We start from the raw sequence: 13,960 nt of genomic DNA on the forward strand, positions 1-13,960 counted from the left end.
GGAGGAAAAGTCCATAAACCATTATTATGCTAGAGTTGCAGAATCCACTGCCTGTTTATTGCACGTCTCACCTTCATGCCTTCTTGGCATGATCCCAGAGTATCTGGAAAGCTTTTCTTACTTGGGCTACCCCGTTTGCACGGGTGACTGCAAGGAGCCTCTTTCGGAGACCTGTGAAGGGATGCCCTCTTCTTCAGCAGTGGAGCAAACAAAATCTTCCTTCTCTGTTTCTGCTTTAAAGTAACAGGCGCAGGCTCCGATTTTGGAGTTCTGGCCCTTTCTGTCTCTGTAATAAGGCCTCTCCTGCCCCCAGCTTGCCCTATATTTTCTCCTGGGGCGCTATTAGACTGTTCTTTCTGGTGTGGGGTGGTCGTGCCACTCTGCCTGCATTCTCCCGCTTCTTCCACATGTTCCCCCCCACTGCGCTTTCCATTGGCGTTTCAGCGCTGTAGAGAGCTCCTTTTTTTTAGCCTGTTTTTATAAAAATCATATTTTGTGCCCTTGGTCTTGCCTCGATTAGGGGCCCTAAAATCTCTTGAGCTCCTCCTTCCCTGCTGCCTGTGGGCTCTTGCCTACTCCTTTCCTAACACTGTTAAAGATAGCTCGCTTTATATGCGAGCTGGGCGGGAGGAGGCAAGAAATTGGTGCAAACAACCTGAAGCATGGTGAATGAAGGCTGATGGTGCCATAGGGGCCAGTTCCACTTAAGCTGGAAGTGCAAAGGAGCAGGAGAACATTGTCAGCTCCCCCCCACCCCTCCCCAAAAACACAGCCCTCTGCCATTGCTGTGACAGGTGTGGGGAGGTGCTGCTTGATTTGGCCCATTAGGATGAAAATTTGCCTGGCACTAAATAAAATTAAAACTCACTGAGCTTAGCTAAGACCCCCATTTGCACAATGGTAGTCATATGAAATAGACTAGCATGGGTCAAGAAGTTACAGGTTGATTGTTCTCGTCACAGAAGCGGAGAAAATCCTTGCAAAACTAAGTTTGTGTTCGGTGTGACATTGCCTTACCCTGGCCTGACCCTTTCTTCAACCTCCTTTCCTCTTTATCTGCAGTAATAGGGTGTGGTTGAGCCAAGTCGAGCCTACTTGGATGTTGCTTACTATTTCTTGCACATCTGCACTCTCTCCTGCAGGGTCAGTGCTGCATGGCAAGAAGTCACTTTGCCTTCAGCATTTCCTAACCAGGATTGAGGATGCTCTCCCTGGCACAAGTGCTGGGCAGTGGGCCTGTGTCCGCTCGGCCCTTGCTTTGCAGAAATGAATGTGGGGGGGAAGCAGATACAAGTGTGTGGGGTGCTCCTCTTTATTTATTTATTTAAAGTCTTTTATATACCGAAGAATAGCAATCTGCCTTCTCTCCGGTTTACAGTATAACAACTTGATACAGGTAAAGAACTTGATACAGAGAACGAACAATAAAACGGGTATCATGTTAAGTAGACATAACGGAGACATCGTAGAAAGATTTGAGGGAAACAATTCTGACTATGTATAAATATTGTCTAATCGGGGTATAAACGAGTGCTGATGCATAAGTTCCATGAAAAACAGGGTAAAGTCAGTGAGTCTCTGGTGTGTATGTTTGATGTATGTTTAGCCAACATCATCAGTGAAAGTGTCTGAATATCCATGTTTTGAGTTCTTTTTTGAAGGATTTTATGTCTCTGAAAAACATGAACCTCTTACTAGGAATTTCTTTTCTGCTCTACCACTCGACCTTGTTACCTGTTTCCTAGACACCCTCTGGGTTACTATGCCCTGAGTGTGGGCTGCTATGATTTAGCCCTGCTCTTACAGTGACATTGGTCTCTTCTTCCTCTGTTGTAGGCTTATATTCATTTACAAAAATAATGCAATAGCTTCCAGTCTGTTTCTAGGAAGTGAGGGGCAGAAGCTTAGTAGAGTTCTAAATGTAATCTCTACTTTTATAGTGGAAAAACTGTATTAATGATCTCAAATACTGATTTACCACCTAAAAACTGAAAAAGTCACCTTAATACTGGTGTGAATTGCTCAATATGCAAGAAAAATCACTCCTGTTTAAAAGCAGCCAATGCGCTACAATCAGCTAAAAGATGCTAAGGTGATACAACCTCACAGCGTTTTGGGGTTTGTTTGTTTTTAAATTTCAGAAATCTGAGGATACTTCATTTCTTTTCCTATACCTCAGAAGAGCAAGCGTGTTAGGCTACTCTGAGTTAGAGCACTAGTTTTGGCTCAGGCCAGGGCAGAATGCAAGTAGCAACACTGGTCCTAGAGAAAACTGGATTATTTCCAACATAGCATCACTTTTTGTAACCAAGATAAGAATTATCTATATGTACCTTCTTATAGGACACTTTGCGACATTCTTCTGGGATTTTCGAGATCTCAAAACCTCCCCCGCAACCAGCGAGTAGTTACCTCCACCATATAACCCCACCAAAACGTGCTCCTCCATTCAGGGCTGCCCTGTAACCCAACCTAACATTTCCTTTGCACATGTACCCCCCATCCCCCCCGGGGCCCGAGAGCATGACTGAGCGAATTGCCCTGGCTGGCAGAAAGATTGAGTCAGGCGGAGCCCTTATCTCTTAGGGACGAGCGCAGAGCCGCCTTCACTTTCTCTTGGCTTCCTGAGGGAAGGGGGCGGGGCCGGGCTGGGCTGGGCTGTAGCTGAAATGCTGAGGCCAGCAGCCAGGCAGGCGATGATGCCAGGCTGTTAAAAGGCAGAGGCAGGGAGCAGCAGCCGCTCATCGGGCACAACTCGGGCATCGGGCAGAGCAGCGCTGCGCAATAGGGAGAGGGGGGGGGGCACGGTATCCAGCCATAATCCTGGAGGCAGGGGCCGGGCAGCGGCCATGGGCAGGTACACGGGCAAGACCTGCCGCCTGATCTTCATGCTGGTGCTCACCGCCGGCTTCTTCGTGGCCGAGCTGGTGTCGGGCTACCTGGGCAACTCGATCGCGCTGGTGTCGGACTCCTTCAGCATGCTGTCGGACCTGATCTCGCTGTGCGTGGGGCTGACGGCGGCCCGCGTCTCCCGCCTGACGCGCCGGGGCCCCCGGGCCACCTTCGGCTACTCGCGGGCCGAGGTGGTGGGGGCGCTGAGCAACGCCGTCTTCCTGGTCGCCCTCTACTTCACCATCCTCGTGGAGGCCCTGCAGCGGCTCGCCGGGCCCCAGCCTATCGACCGCGTGCAGCTGGTGCTCGTCGTGGGCGCCCTGGGGCTGGCCGTCAACGTGGTGGGGCTGCTCGTCTTCCAGGACTACAGCCGCTGCCGCCCGAGCCGGGGCGAGCGGCAACGCCAGAGGCAGCTGGCGGGCTCCGGCTCCAGCCTGCAGGGGGCGCCGCCGGGAGCCGAGGCGCTGGGCTCGCTGGACCCCGACGAAGCAGGTGCTACTCTGTCCCATGCCAATGCCCCGCCCCTCTGATTTCTCCCGTTTTATGCACTGTGGCAGGGCTACGATTCTTTCCTAATGGAGAAGCCCAGCCGCTCCTATTCTGCTGCTGCTGCTGCTGGCACAGCTAGAGGGAGTCTTCCTTGTTCTGTTACTACTGCCAATCACTTAGGTACTGCCACTAGATCGAGGCAGCAGTCCCTGCTCTGTAGAGCTTACGATCTGGTACAGGCCAAATAAGAGACTCTGGAATTTCTCAGACCATGTTCCGGGCTCTCCTTTTTCCTGCTAATGCCCCTCTCTGCCAGGCTATGACGATTGAGACCTGTAGAGCTCTCCCTGGATTTATTTTTTTATGATACTGATGGTAAAATGCTCAAAGTTCAGTTGTTTCAGTAAGGTGTGTGGGTGTTAGGGGGAGTGCCTGTCTGCTTCTGTGTGCCTGTCACTGTCTGGCGGGGGTTTTCCCCCATTAAAGAGTTCATTAGAGAATGACCTGTGTACTTTTTTTTTTTAAAGGCTGGTTTTGAGAACATTGGTTTTTTTTGTTTGTAGAATTTATACACAACACAGGGTTTCTTCTTTGGCTACAGGTGACACTGTGAGCGTACAGGATGAGTCCGACGAGGAAGGAAAACCGGAGGAGAAGAAAGCCTCAGGCCTGAACATCAGAGGTACAGTGCAGTGGGCCTGCTGCAGCCCAGATGTTGGCGCTAAGGCACTGGCCTGGGGATAAAAACCGCTTTGCTCTCCCCTTTCTATTCAGCTGTCAATCGCCCTTCATCAGGGTTCACACCTTGCCTCCGACACAGTGCCAGAAGCAGTAAGAAAAGAGAGGGGTCATGAGATGGAGGTTGAAAAGGGGTAGACTCAGAAGTAATCTTAGGAAATATTTCTTTCCAGAGAGGGTGGTGGATGCGTGGAACAGCCTCCCAGTGGAAATGGTGGCGACAAAAAACAGTATCTGAATTCACGAAAGCAAGGGATAAATACAGGGCATCTCCAAGGAAATGATGAGAGTTCTAATGCTAAATTAATTGGATGGTTTGTCAGACTGGATGGGCCATACGGTCTTTTTCTGCCATTGTGATTCTATGTTTCTAAGAGCGTTCATAAACAGCTCCCTCCTCCCTCCCAAGGAAGTCGAGCCCTCCTAACAATTACTCCCCCGGGGGGTGTTGACGTGTCATTTCCATTCCTATTTACCGAGATTAATTTCTTTTTAGGAATGGATGCACGTTTTATGACGCAGATCCTAGCGAAGGATGATTAGCTAGCTCATGGGAACTGCACGGAAATATCTTTCTAGGGAAACTGATATTTATCAAATAGGTCCATGGGGCAAAGAAAAAAAAACAAACCAGAACCTGACTGCGCTGTGAAAACCTGTTTCCTGACAGCAAATGAAAGGGATCTAGGTTGAGTGTTGTTGGTACTTGGTGAGGTTATTTTCAGAATTCAAGTTTTAAATTAAATCAGGATAGGGCAGTAAAGCAAAGTCCATGAGATGAACGCTAATGGGCCTGCGGGTCTACCTGTTTGCAGAGAGCTGAAGGAACAGGCGATCAGTTTGGCAAATTTTGATTTTAGAGATGTTTCTTTAGTCAGGTGCTGTGGGGCTTCCCCTCTCGCTTCCCAGTGTCCCCGTGTGCTTGTAGAAATTGCCTAATCGCATGCCTTGCCAGACCCCAAACATTTTCAGTTCATGCAATGTATGGGTTTATATGCATTTTGTAAATTGCTTTTCTGGCTCCTTCTTTCCATTTGTCCGGCTTATAGCTGATAAAAGTTGGTTCATCCTTGCAGAGCTTGTTGTTCATTGACCGAATGCCACAAACATTGTGGAACTGATGCATTCAGAAAATAGTTAGAGAAGCTAAGCAGCGCCAAAGTAAAATTTCCCTGGGAGGAGCAGGATGGCTAGTAGCAGCTGATTATACGGTGAGCTCAGGAGATTGAGCTGCTCCAAACAGAACATCGTATTGACTTGCAAATGCAGGTATCAGAGCATTTAGGACTCTGAGCTGTGGACATCCCCTGTTCCACGACTAATCAGAGCCCATCCCAGTCCCCCAGTCTGCAGTACAGTTGCAAGTTCTTCAGAACCTATCACTAAAAGCCACAGGTTTTCCTTTATTTTTTTTATTTGATTTACATTGCACTTTTCAACCCCTGAAAGTGGATTCCATCCAGGGACTGTAGATATTTCCCTATCCCCAGAGGGCTCAGAATCTAAGGAGGCAATCTGAGGTAATGGAGGGCGACGTGACTTTCCTCCATGTTACTGTACACTCGGCCGGATTTAGGATTTGGGCACCCATTGGCAGGATTGGAGGGCGGAGGGCGGGTGGATACCCTGGAGATCACATAGTGGGTGAAGTCGCTCGACCTCCACTCCCCTCCAGAGTCCCAGAGTGCCATGGCAGAGCCCCTCTGAAGTGGGCTGCTAGAGCAGGCTCCTCCTTGGCACGGTTGCACCCCTCTGTGGCCTGGGTATTTGGCGCCTTCAAAATTTGGCCCCCTAGGCAATTGCCTGTGTTGCCTGTCCCTACATCTGGGCCTGCATACATTTTATGAACTAGGGTGCTTACTGAATCCAGCGGATCCTCATCTCCTGTGGTCATTTGTGCTCTGCTGAAACTGTACAACAGCAAGGAATCACCCTTGCTAGAGTGACGCGTACCCTCCCCCACGTGACCACTCAAGCAGGCTGTGAGGTTCCTTGGTTTGAGGAAGAATTCTGCCACTACTGAAAGGGATCCTGGCACTTTAGTTAGCTACCAAAGGGGTCCTAGATGGAAAAAATGTCTGAGGATCCGCAGGGTTAGAGCACTGAACTGCGCTGTGGTGTCTGCTTGCATATTTATGATGCACCAAAGTGCAAAGAACGTGGGGATCCTGCTGGGATGAAAGGTCAACTATAAATACAGGCCATTATCGCAGTTTTCAGATTTCTTACTTCTGACCCGCAGCCATGTCAATCTGGGTGTCAGGTAGCGGGCAGACTTTGACCTGGAGCAAAAAAATGCTCTTGCAGGAGTGGAAAAAAAAAAAAAGACTCAGCAAACTGACTGTTTTCTATTGTTTTTTTTTTTGCAGGTGTTCTTCTGCATGTAATGGGAGATGCTTTGGGATCCGTGGTGGTGGTGATCACTGCCACCATCTTCTACGTGAACCCCTTGCAGGATGCCCCGTGCAACTGGCAGTGCTACATCGATCCGAGCCTGACCGTGATCATGGTCATCATTGTTCTGTCCTCGGCCATTCCACTCATCAAAGAAACCGCCAGCATTTTGCTGCAGATGGTCCCCATCGGAGTTGACGTGGAAGAGCTTGGTAGGATAACTATTTGCTTTTTTTTTTCTTCCCCCCAGGCTCTTAATCATGTTCTTTTCATGCTTTGCTGTGCATCATCACCTGTGTGGGTTTATTTCTGGGAATGATGTGTGTGGATGCCCTGTGCATAACAACTCTTCCTTCCCCGGGGATGGGAAGATGAGGGGGGGGGGGGGGGGGGTGTCAGATGTTTGTACCTAAGCAACCTGGTGAAAACCTCTCCGGATTATTGAAAGCCTGCGTTTTTTTTTATTAGAGAAGGTGCTACTGCAACACAGTTGAAGCTGGCAGGTCTGAAGCTGCTATATTGCTTCGTTTCTAGGTGGAAGAAATGTGGAGTGGAAAAATTGTATTACTGCTTACAGATCAGCACAAGTAGTGTGCAAAAGGAAAGATGAAGGCCTAAGGGGGTTTGTCTCATTTGTACTCGTAGGGAAAATGCTTTGTACAGCAAGGTCAGAGTAACAATGTGTGCAAGATATACTGCCCCGATTTGTGCGAGGAAAACATAAGACGGAAAGGTACTGAGAGGGACAGGTCCCCAGCCCAGAAAAGTAACAATCTAGTATCTAAAAATAAAGACATTTTTTTTTTCCAGGGCCTGATTCATCAAGGTCATTTCCTGTACACGTAGCATGGGAGACCAGCCTTCCCGAATCGGGCCCAAGTGGACTAGCCCAGGCACCCTCACAACTTTAATCTAGTACTTGAGATAACCGGTGGCTGATTTCTTTTGCCTTTTAATTCATTTCTGCAAGAACTTGCACCTTTTTCCCTTTTAACTCTTATACCGAGGTTCATCCTCAGCCCCGTAGCCTAGCACCTAAGCTCAGGGTTTCATGGCCCTGCGCTAGCCAATCAGGTTTTCAGGGTTTTCCACAATGAATATGCATGAGATAGATTTGCATGCGCTCCCTCCATTGTGTGCCAGCCTTTCTCCTGCCTATTGATTGTGGATATCCTGAAGAGCGGACTGGCCAGGCGTGTCCCCCCAGGACCCCCGAGCTAGCTTGCCCTCCATTGTGGGGAGCTGGTGCCCTTCCCTCCGGAAATGGCTCTGATGGTTAGAGGCAGAGACTGACCACCTACGTTTTTGTGGCTTTCTGAATTGTCTTCCAGCTTTCCTCCCTTTTGGACCGAGGGAACAAAACACAGGCGGGTTGTGGTTGTGACCCTTCTATCCACCCTCCTCTCCTTTGAAGTTCCATTTTGGCCAGAAATGAACTGGCGATGAAACCTAGACTACCTACATGAGAGGGGTGTGCTTGTCTGAAAACACAGGGAAACACAAGCAATATTTTGTTCTGTGTCACAAAATGTCACAGACAACTGTTTTGTTTTTGTCATCGTTAGTGCAGGCTAAATTGTGTCAGCATGTACTACAATGGGTTAACCTGTACTAAATCCGTTCAGCATGCACTAGAAATGACAAACAAAAGACAAACAACCAACCCCTAACGAAACAAATTTTATTTTAATATGCGCACCCCTGGAGTGCACAGCAAAGCAAAGTCCCCGAACCCTTTTTATTTTACTTTTTGGTTCACATGGTTTTTTTGGTTTTTTTTAACATTTTGAAATCGATGGTTTGAATGTATATGTAATCAAAATGTAAAAGAAATCCCAGTGGAATACATCATAAATGTGGATATTAAAATATTAATAAACTTTGTAGGTCTGCCACAAAACCAGCCTAAGAACTATTACTATATAGTCTGAAAAATCATTGGACCTTATTGCTATATTTTGTGGTATATTGTGTTCGCCTATCTCATTTCCTTAACTTAGTGCAAAGCTGCATAAGATAGGTCATATTGCTGGCCGTAAAGTAAAACTCTCATATCATTTTTTTTTTAAGGGATTTTTAATATTCTGGCTAGGTAAATCTATTTTATGCTAATCTCTTTGCAAGTCTTCAGTTCTATAATAAATCTATAATGTTCTGATATGACCCTTCTTCCCCAAGAAATACATATATATTTTTGTTAAAGGTTACATTTCTTTTTCTTTTTTTTTTTAAATATAAAGAACAAAGCAGCAGAACACTGCTTTGTATTGCGTGCCGTGATTTGGTTTGGAAGCCACTGCATGACAAGCCCCCTGTGGCAATGGTTCTGCTATTCCCATATCTTCCATTTGTGGCTCCCATGAAAATTCAAGAGTTTGTGTTAGCTGAGAGCAAAGCTATCCTGGCTATAGCACCCCTAACCCTACCCATCTGGAAAAAATCTTGAGGTAGAAACAAAGAACTTTTGGAAGTACCTTCATCACTCATCAAACTGTTTTTTTTTTGTGTGTGTGTTTCTAGGTGGGAAGCTTGCTAAAGTGCCAGGAGTTGGTAGCATCCATGAGGTCCACGTCTGGGAACTCGCCGGCGGCAAGAACATCGCCACCCTGCACGTCAAATGCCAGGACCCCAGCGATTACAGCCTCGCCACCCACAAAATGCGGCAAGTGCTCCACGGCGCCGGCATCCACTCGGTCACCATCCAGCCAGAATTCACCGACCTGCGGGACATCTCCTTGGCGTGCAACTCACCCTGCATCTCCAAGAAGTGCGACCCCAAACTCTGCTGCAGTCAGCAGCTCGCCGTGCTGGCACAGGCCAACAACCAGGTGGAGATGAACGGCAACGCCACACAGATAGCGTCCAAAACGGACACGCTGAGCGGCTGTGATGACTTTGAAATCTCCGTTGAACCTCACTGGGGCAGAGGGATGGACACGAAGGAGGGGAACGACAAAGCCTTGGAAAAAGCAGGTGACAGAGTGAACTCAAAAAGCACGCGGTTTTAAAACTGTTCAGTGCCCGTCTGAAATGCTAGAATAGCACCAAAGTCCGTGCGGTTAAAGAGCCAGGACTGGTCCATCAGCTATGGCTGCTGACTTGCGAGAGAATCTGCTGGGCAGAAGTCACCAACCAAAGCCATTACTGAAAGCCTGAAGACTTAATGGGGGCTTGCGTTGTCCCTGTGGACATTTGACAGTTATGTGAAAACGTTTCTGTTTCTAGTTAAATGTTAGCGCTGTTTCCTAAGTGATCGAGGACCTTCTTTGGGCTGACTTTCTGTGCAGGGAGTAAGCACTTTTTGGTGGCTCTGTTCCATGAACTGCATTCACATCTCGCTGCCTCTGCCGCTGCCTTGCACGACGCTTGGTCAGTGGCACTGGTGCTGACTTGAACCCTCTACCAAGCTGGTGCTAATCATGCCTCTGAGAGGTGTCTGACCCAGAAAGATGCCGGAGGTTTCTGAGTTCCGTGCATCTGAAGGGAACCTCCGTGTCACCCACGAATCTTGAAATGTAGAAAGAAACTTTCCAAGAAGGTTTATCATATCTGACAGGCCCTAGACCGCCTCATTGTTTTAGGAGATGAATGAAGCAAAGGTTTCTTTTTTTCCCCCTTTATTCTCTGATCTTCTGGCACCTCGCCAGTCCTGTGTGTGACTGTAACAGTGTGTGATACTTTTTTTTTTTTTCTTTTGTCATTGAAGTTTGATGGTAATATTTTTTTATGTAAAGTGGCATAAAAAGCAACCCAAAGCCTATCTAAGGCAGTGCCTGGCTCTACAGCTGGGCTCCTGCTACCTCAGCTGACTCTGTTGGCACTGCTTGTCTTTGTTCTCCACTTTGTGTTGTATGATTAAGCCGTTTTAGTGCTTTTAATAATTTTGTTAAACTGATTCAAATGAGTGGGAAAGATTGTCATTTTAATTCTTTGGCATGATTCGGTTAGCCCTCCTATTGAACAAATAAGCAGGCCATGCCCAAAAAGTGGAAGCACTCTGTAACCTCAGGTTGCTTTTATATATTTATTTTTTAAATGCATTACAGGAGAGAAAGCCTGATGGGATTTCTTGATTCTCCCAATGAATGGAATTCAGCTGCCAGGATAGCCCCCATGCACAGAAATAAAAACAGCAACTGGGGAGGTTGCAGGCTAGAGGAGGCCCATTAATGCACTGATTCCTGGCATTAAATGGACTATTACGATGTTTAAATGTTGTTTTGCAATAATCCTTTACGAAGATTATAGGATAGGATACGACAGCCGAAAAGGACTGTAGGGGGGGGGGGGGGCACAAATGACCTGTCTCAGTGCCAAAGATCCTAGCTGACCCCCGGCTTTCTTTCACGTCTTTGCCACTAAGGATCCTCTGTGCTTATCCCAGCCCTTTCTAAGTTCTCATGCTATTTCTGCCTCCACCACCTCCACTATACATCCACCCCCCCCCCCCCCCCCCCCCACCCAATGTGAAGTTATGTGCTCTGAAGCTGCTCTTAAGATCAGGTTAATTTGAAAAAGCCCTCTTAACAAATGTCAGAGAAATCCAAGTAGGGGCAATCTGTAATTCTTTAGAAACTAAATCTGATCCAGTAATTATTTGCTGGTAGTAGGACTGTACCTTCCCTACTGTTGGCAAGATTTTACTTTTATTCATTCAAGGGAGTACATCACCCCTGCCTTAGCTCCACTCTCATCTCTGCATGTTCCTTCCTACACAAACGTTGTGTGGCCCTGGAACGAATCCCGTCCACAGCTAGTGCCAGGCATCCAACCCAAGAAGAAAAGGCTGCAGCTCACCAGGAAGAGGGTACTTGAATTAAAATGCACTTTTCATTACACAGCACAGTACTGTACTTATTTACCCATCTTGCTCACTAGTGTTGGGAAACCTCTTTCAGATCTGCTTAAAATTGCAAAAGGAATAGCCATTGACCACCATGAAATGCAGTTAAAAATGGGCTGAGGGGACTGGGTGGGTTAAGGGAGTTTTCACGGGGCCTTTTCATCCCGAGGTCGTGGATCAGAATTTGGCTTAGGTCAGGAGGGACTTAAAGTGGTGTCTTGTGTGAAATGAATTGCTGGTCTCTATCTCAGTTCCCCTGGAAAAGGTGTCCACATTCCTAAAATGACTATCTCAGTCTGGTACTGACAACATAGATTAACAGTCTCTGCAGAGAGGCCAGAGATGGTGGTACAGGCATGGAGACTGATATCCTCCTGCTTTCAGAGTGGGACTGAGGCCCATTGGCAGCCGGGCCATGCAGGGTGGCTGCATCTGTTCTGAGGAGGAAAAGAGGACGTCACTCTTCAGTGATGTGAATCTTTCCTGAGCACACAATTCACTAAAAGTTAGGGGAGAAGACAAAAACACATTGGTGTGAAACCAGTTTTGCTGAAATTGCACCAAAATGAGAACTAAATTACACAACCAGTTAAAGCAAGGTTTGTCAAGCAGAAAGTTTTTTAACCCGGAGGCTGGCAGGAGCCCCTCTGCAGTTTGTATTGCCTGCTCTAGGGAGGCTACATACAATACTACAGCTTCACTTTTCTTTCCAGAGAGCCTCTGTCTTTGCTTTCCTATTCGCCTTCAGATCCTGTTGATCATTCGTCCAGGGCTGGAATGCCAATGACAGCAAATGACATTTTACAAATTCGCCAGCAGGTTGCCCGTCTTCCAAAACGAGCACTGCCACTGCCGCTCACATCCCGTACGATGGTAAATCGATAGAGATGGTCCTTGGTCCCTGTTGGCCTGATGACCTCTTGGCTTTTTGCACTCTTATTGCTATCGGGTTTCACAGTGAAGGGATTTTATTGAAAGCTCTTGCCGGCAGCTTGCTTGCAGGGTTACCATTTCTTAGGCAGTCTGTCTGAAACAATCCATTTCACAGCTGTCGGCGAGATGGCACTTTATCTGTAACCTATGGGCGCACGGCCCGCATCTTCCATTTGTCTCTTAGTGAGGATGATCCTTACTAGGAGCCATCTCTTCCTGTCATTTACTGCTTTCTCACAGGAAGTGGGGAGATGGGACTATGCCCGAGGACCTGCACGATCAGAAGTAATACAACCACATGCCTTAATGCTTCATGCCCATTCCCTATCATCTCCACCTACCTCTCCTGAGACCTTGGCTTAGGAGACGATTGAGGCAGTCCATGGTGGGCCAGTTACTTAAAAAAAATGATTTTACCATTACCAGAAACATTCAATTTATTTGCACATTTTACAGTTTGTAATGCTTTCATTTCATAGCTTGACGTTGTTAGCCATTCTGGCGGTGGAGCTAGCCTTTATGCTCTTAAGTTGATGCTGCACTGTCATGTTGATTGTGGAGTCTGATCCAAAAGCCACAATGAACTTCCCTTGCCTGTCTCCTTGGGGTGTGACCACTTTCACATGCACACTATGAAGTAAGTCATCCAAATAAGAGATGCATAGTTTGAGCCAGTGAGTATTTCAGGATGTCCTGTGGGATATGGAGATGAGGAAACAGTAAACAGGTCTCTTGATATCAATCAAATTCACTCATTATTAAGGCTCTACTTAAATTGTTGGATCCACGTGCATCACAAAATTGTGATTATAGATAGGAGCTCCTGGAGAAGTATTTAGGTCGGGGGGGGGGGGGGGGGGGGGGGGTTGAAGTAAAATAGTGCACCTATATGGGATTTTCAAAAGTCTGCCCACTATTTTACCAGGCAAATGACAGATGCAGCATGCATGAGTGACTTCTGGAGCATGTTCTTTAGGCTGGCTGCTTTTCAAACTACCGAGGTCGTTTCCCTTTGAAAATGACCTCCAAAGTACCCACGCCAAAAGTGTCATCCTAGTCTGCAGGTGCACAGGTTATGTGCGACTTGCTCCCAGTGTATTTACAAACGCGCTAACTCTCACTCAGCCCTGGAGGAGATAAAAAACCCCCAGAAGCCGACCCCAGAAATCTGTGCCTTAATTCTCTAGCACTGCTGCTTGGCAGCTTCTTTCTCCAGGCGGCTGCTACCACGTACGTCTTGCTGTCTTCGAGTTTGGGTAACACAAGCTGTGTTTTCATTGCACTTGGGAATCTGTTGTTTTGGTTTTTTTTTAATATAAAATGTGTACACAGATGGTGTTTTTGTTCACTCAGGATTGGATGGCTGGCTGAATTCGTACAGCCTCACAATGACAAATCGCACTGGGGTTCTTAGTTTGTACTCTGGAAAGCTGGTTATTTGTAATTTCCAGGAACATTTCCGTTATCCTTTGCACAGATGTAAATATTAGGACGTTTTGCACATTTTCTCTAGTGAAGTTCATAGAAGGTTTGAGAAAAGAAATGCTTGTATTACACTAAAGTGGTTTTAGGTGTATGCAAACTGCTATGATGTTTTTTTTTTCCCTGCTGGAATGTATGTATTATTTTTATCTGTTAATTTTAACAGGCTTTATTAAAATTCTTATTTTG

At 47.0% G+C, this 13,960-nt stretch overlaps 1 protein-coding gene across 1 annotated transcript; it reads left to right on the forward strand.

Moving 5' to 3' along the window:
- The first annotated feature begins 2,658 nt into the window (after positions 1-2,658).
- SLC30A10 (solute carrier family 30 member 10) lies at positions 2,659-13,155 on the forward strand. The gene is made up of 4 exons (XM_029593180.1): positions 2,659-3,384; positions 3,983-4,063; positions 6,489-6,725; positions 9,034-13,155. The coding sequence occupies exons 1-4, from the start codon at positions 2,850-2,852 to the stop codon at positions 9,519-9,521; spliced, it is 1,341 nt and encodes a 446-aa protein (XP_029449040.1). The 5' UTR covers positions 2,659-2,849; the 3' UTR covers positions 9,522-13,155.
- Positions 13,156-13,960: the final 805 nt, after the last annotated feature.

Source organism: Rhinatrema bivittatum, chromosome 3 (genome assembly GCF_901001135.1).
Source record: "Rhinatrema bivittatum chromosome 3, aRhiBiv1.1, whole genome shotgun sequence".
NCBI classification, from domain to species: Eukaryota; Metazoa; Chordata; class Amphibia; order Gymnophiona; family Rhinatrematidae; genus Rhinatrema; species Rhinatrema bivittatum.

What these genes read in the sequence shown, in the direction of transcription:
- SLC30A10 (XM_029593180.1), top strand. Translation starts at nt 2,850, where the DNA reads ATGGGCAGGTACACGGGCAAGACCTGCCGCCTGATCTTCATGCTGGTG. An exon ending in GCTGGACCCCGACGAAGCAG is followed by an intron (nt 3,385 to 3,982) that starts GTGCTACTCTGT and finishes CTTTGGCTACAG; the next exon opens with GTGACACTGTGAGCGTACAG. An exon ending in CTCAGGCCTGAACATCAGAG is followed by an intron (nt 4,064 to 6,488) that starts GTACAGTGCAGT and finishes TTTTTTTTGCAG; the next exon opens with GTGTTCTTCTGCATGTAATG.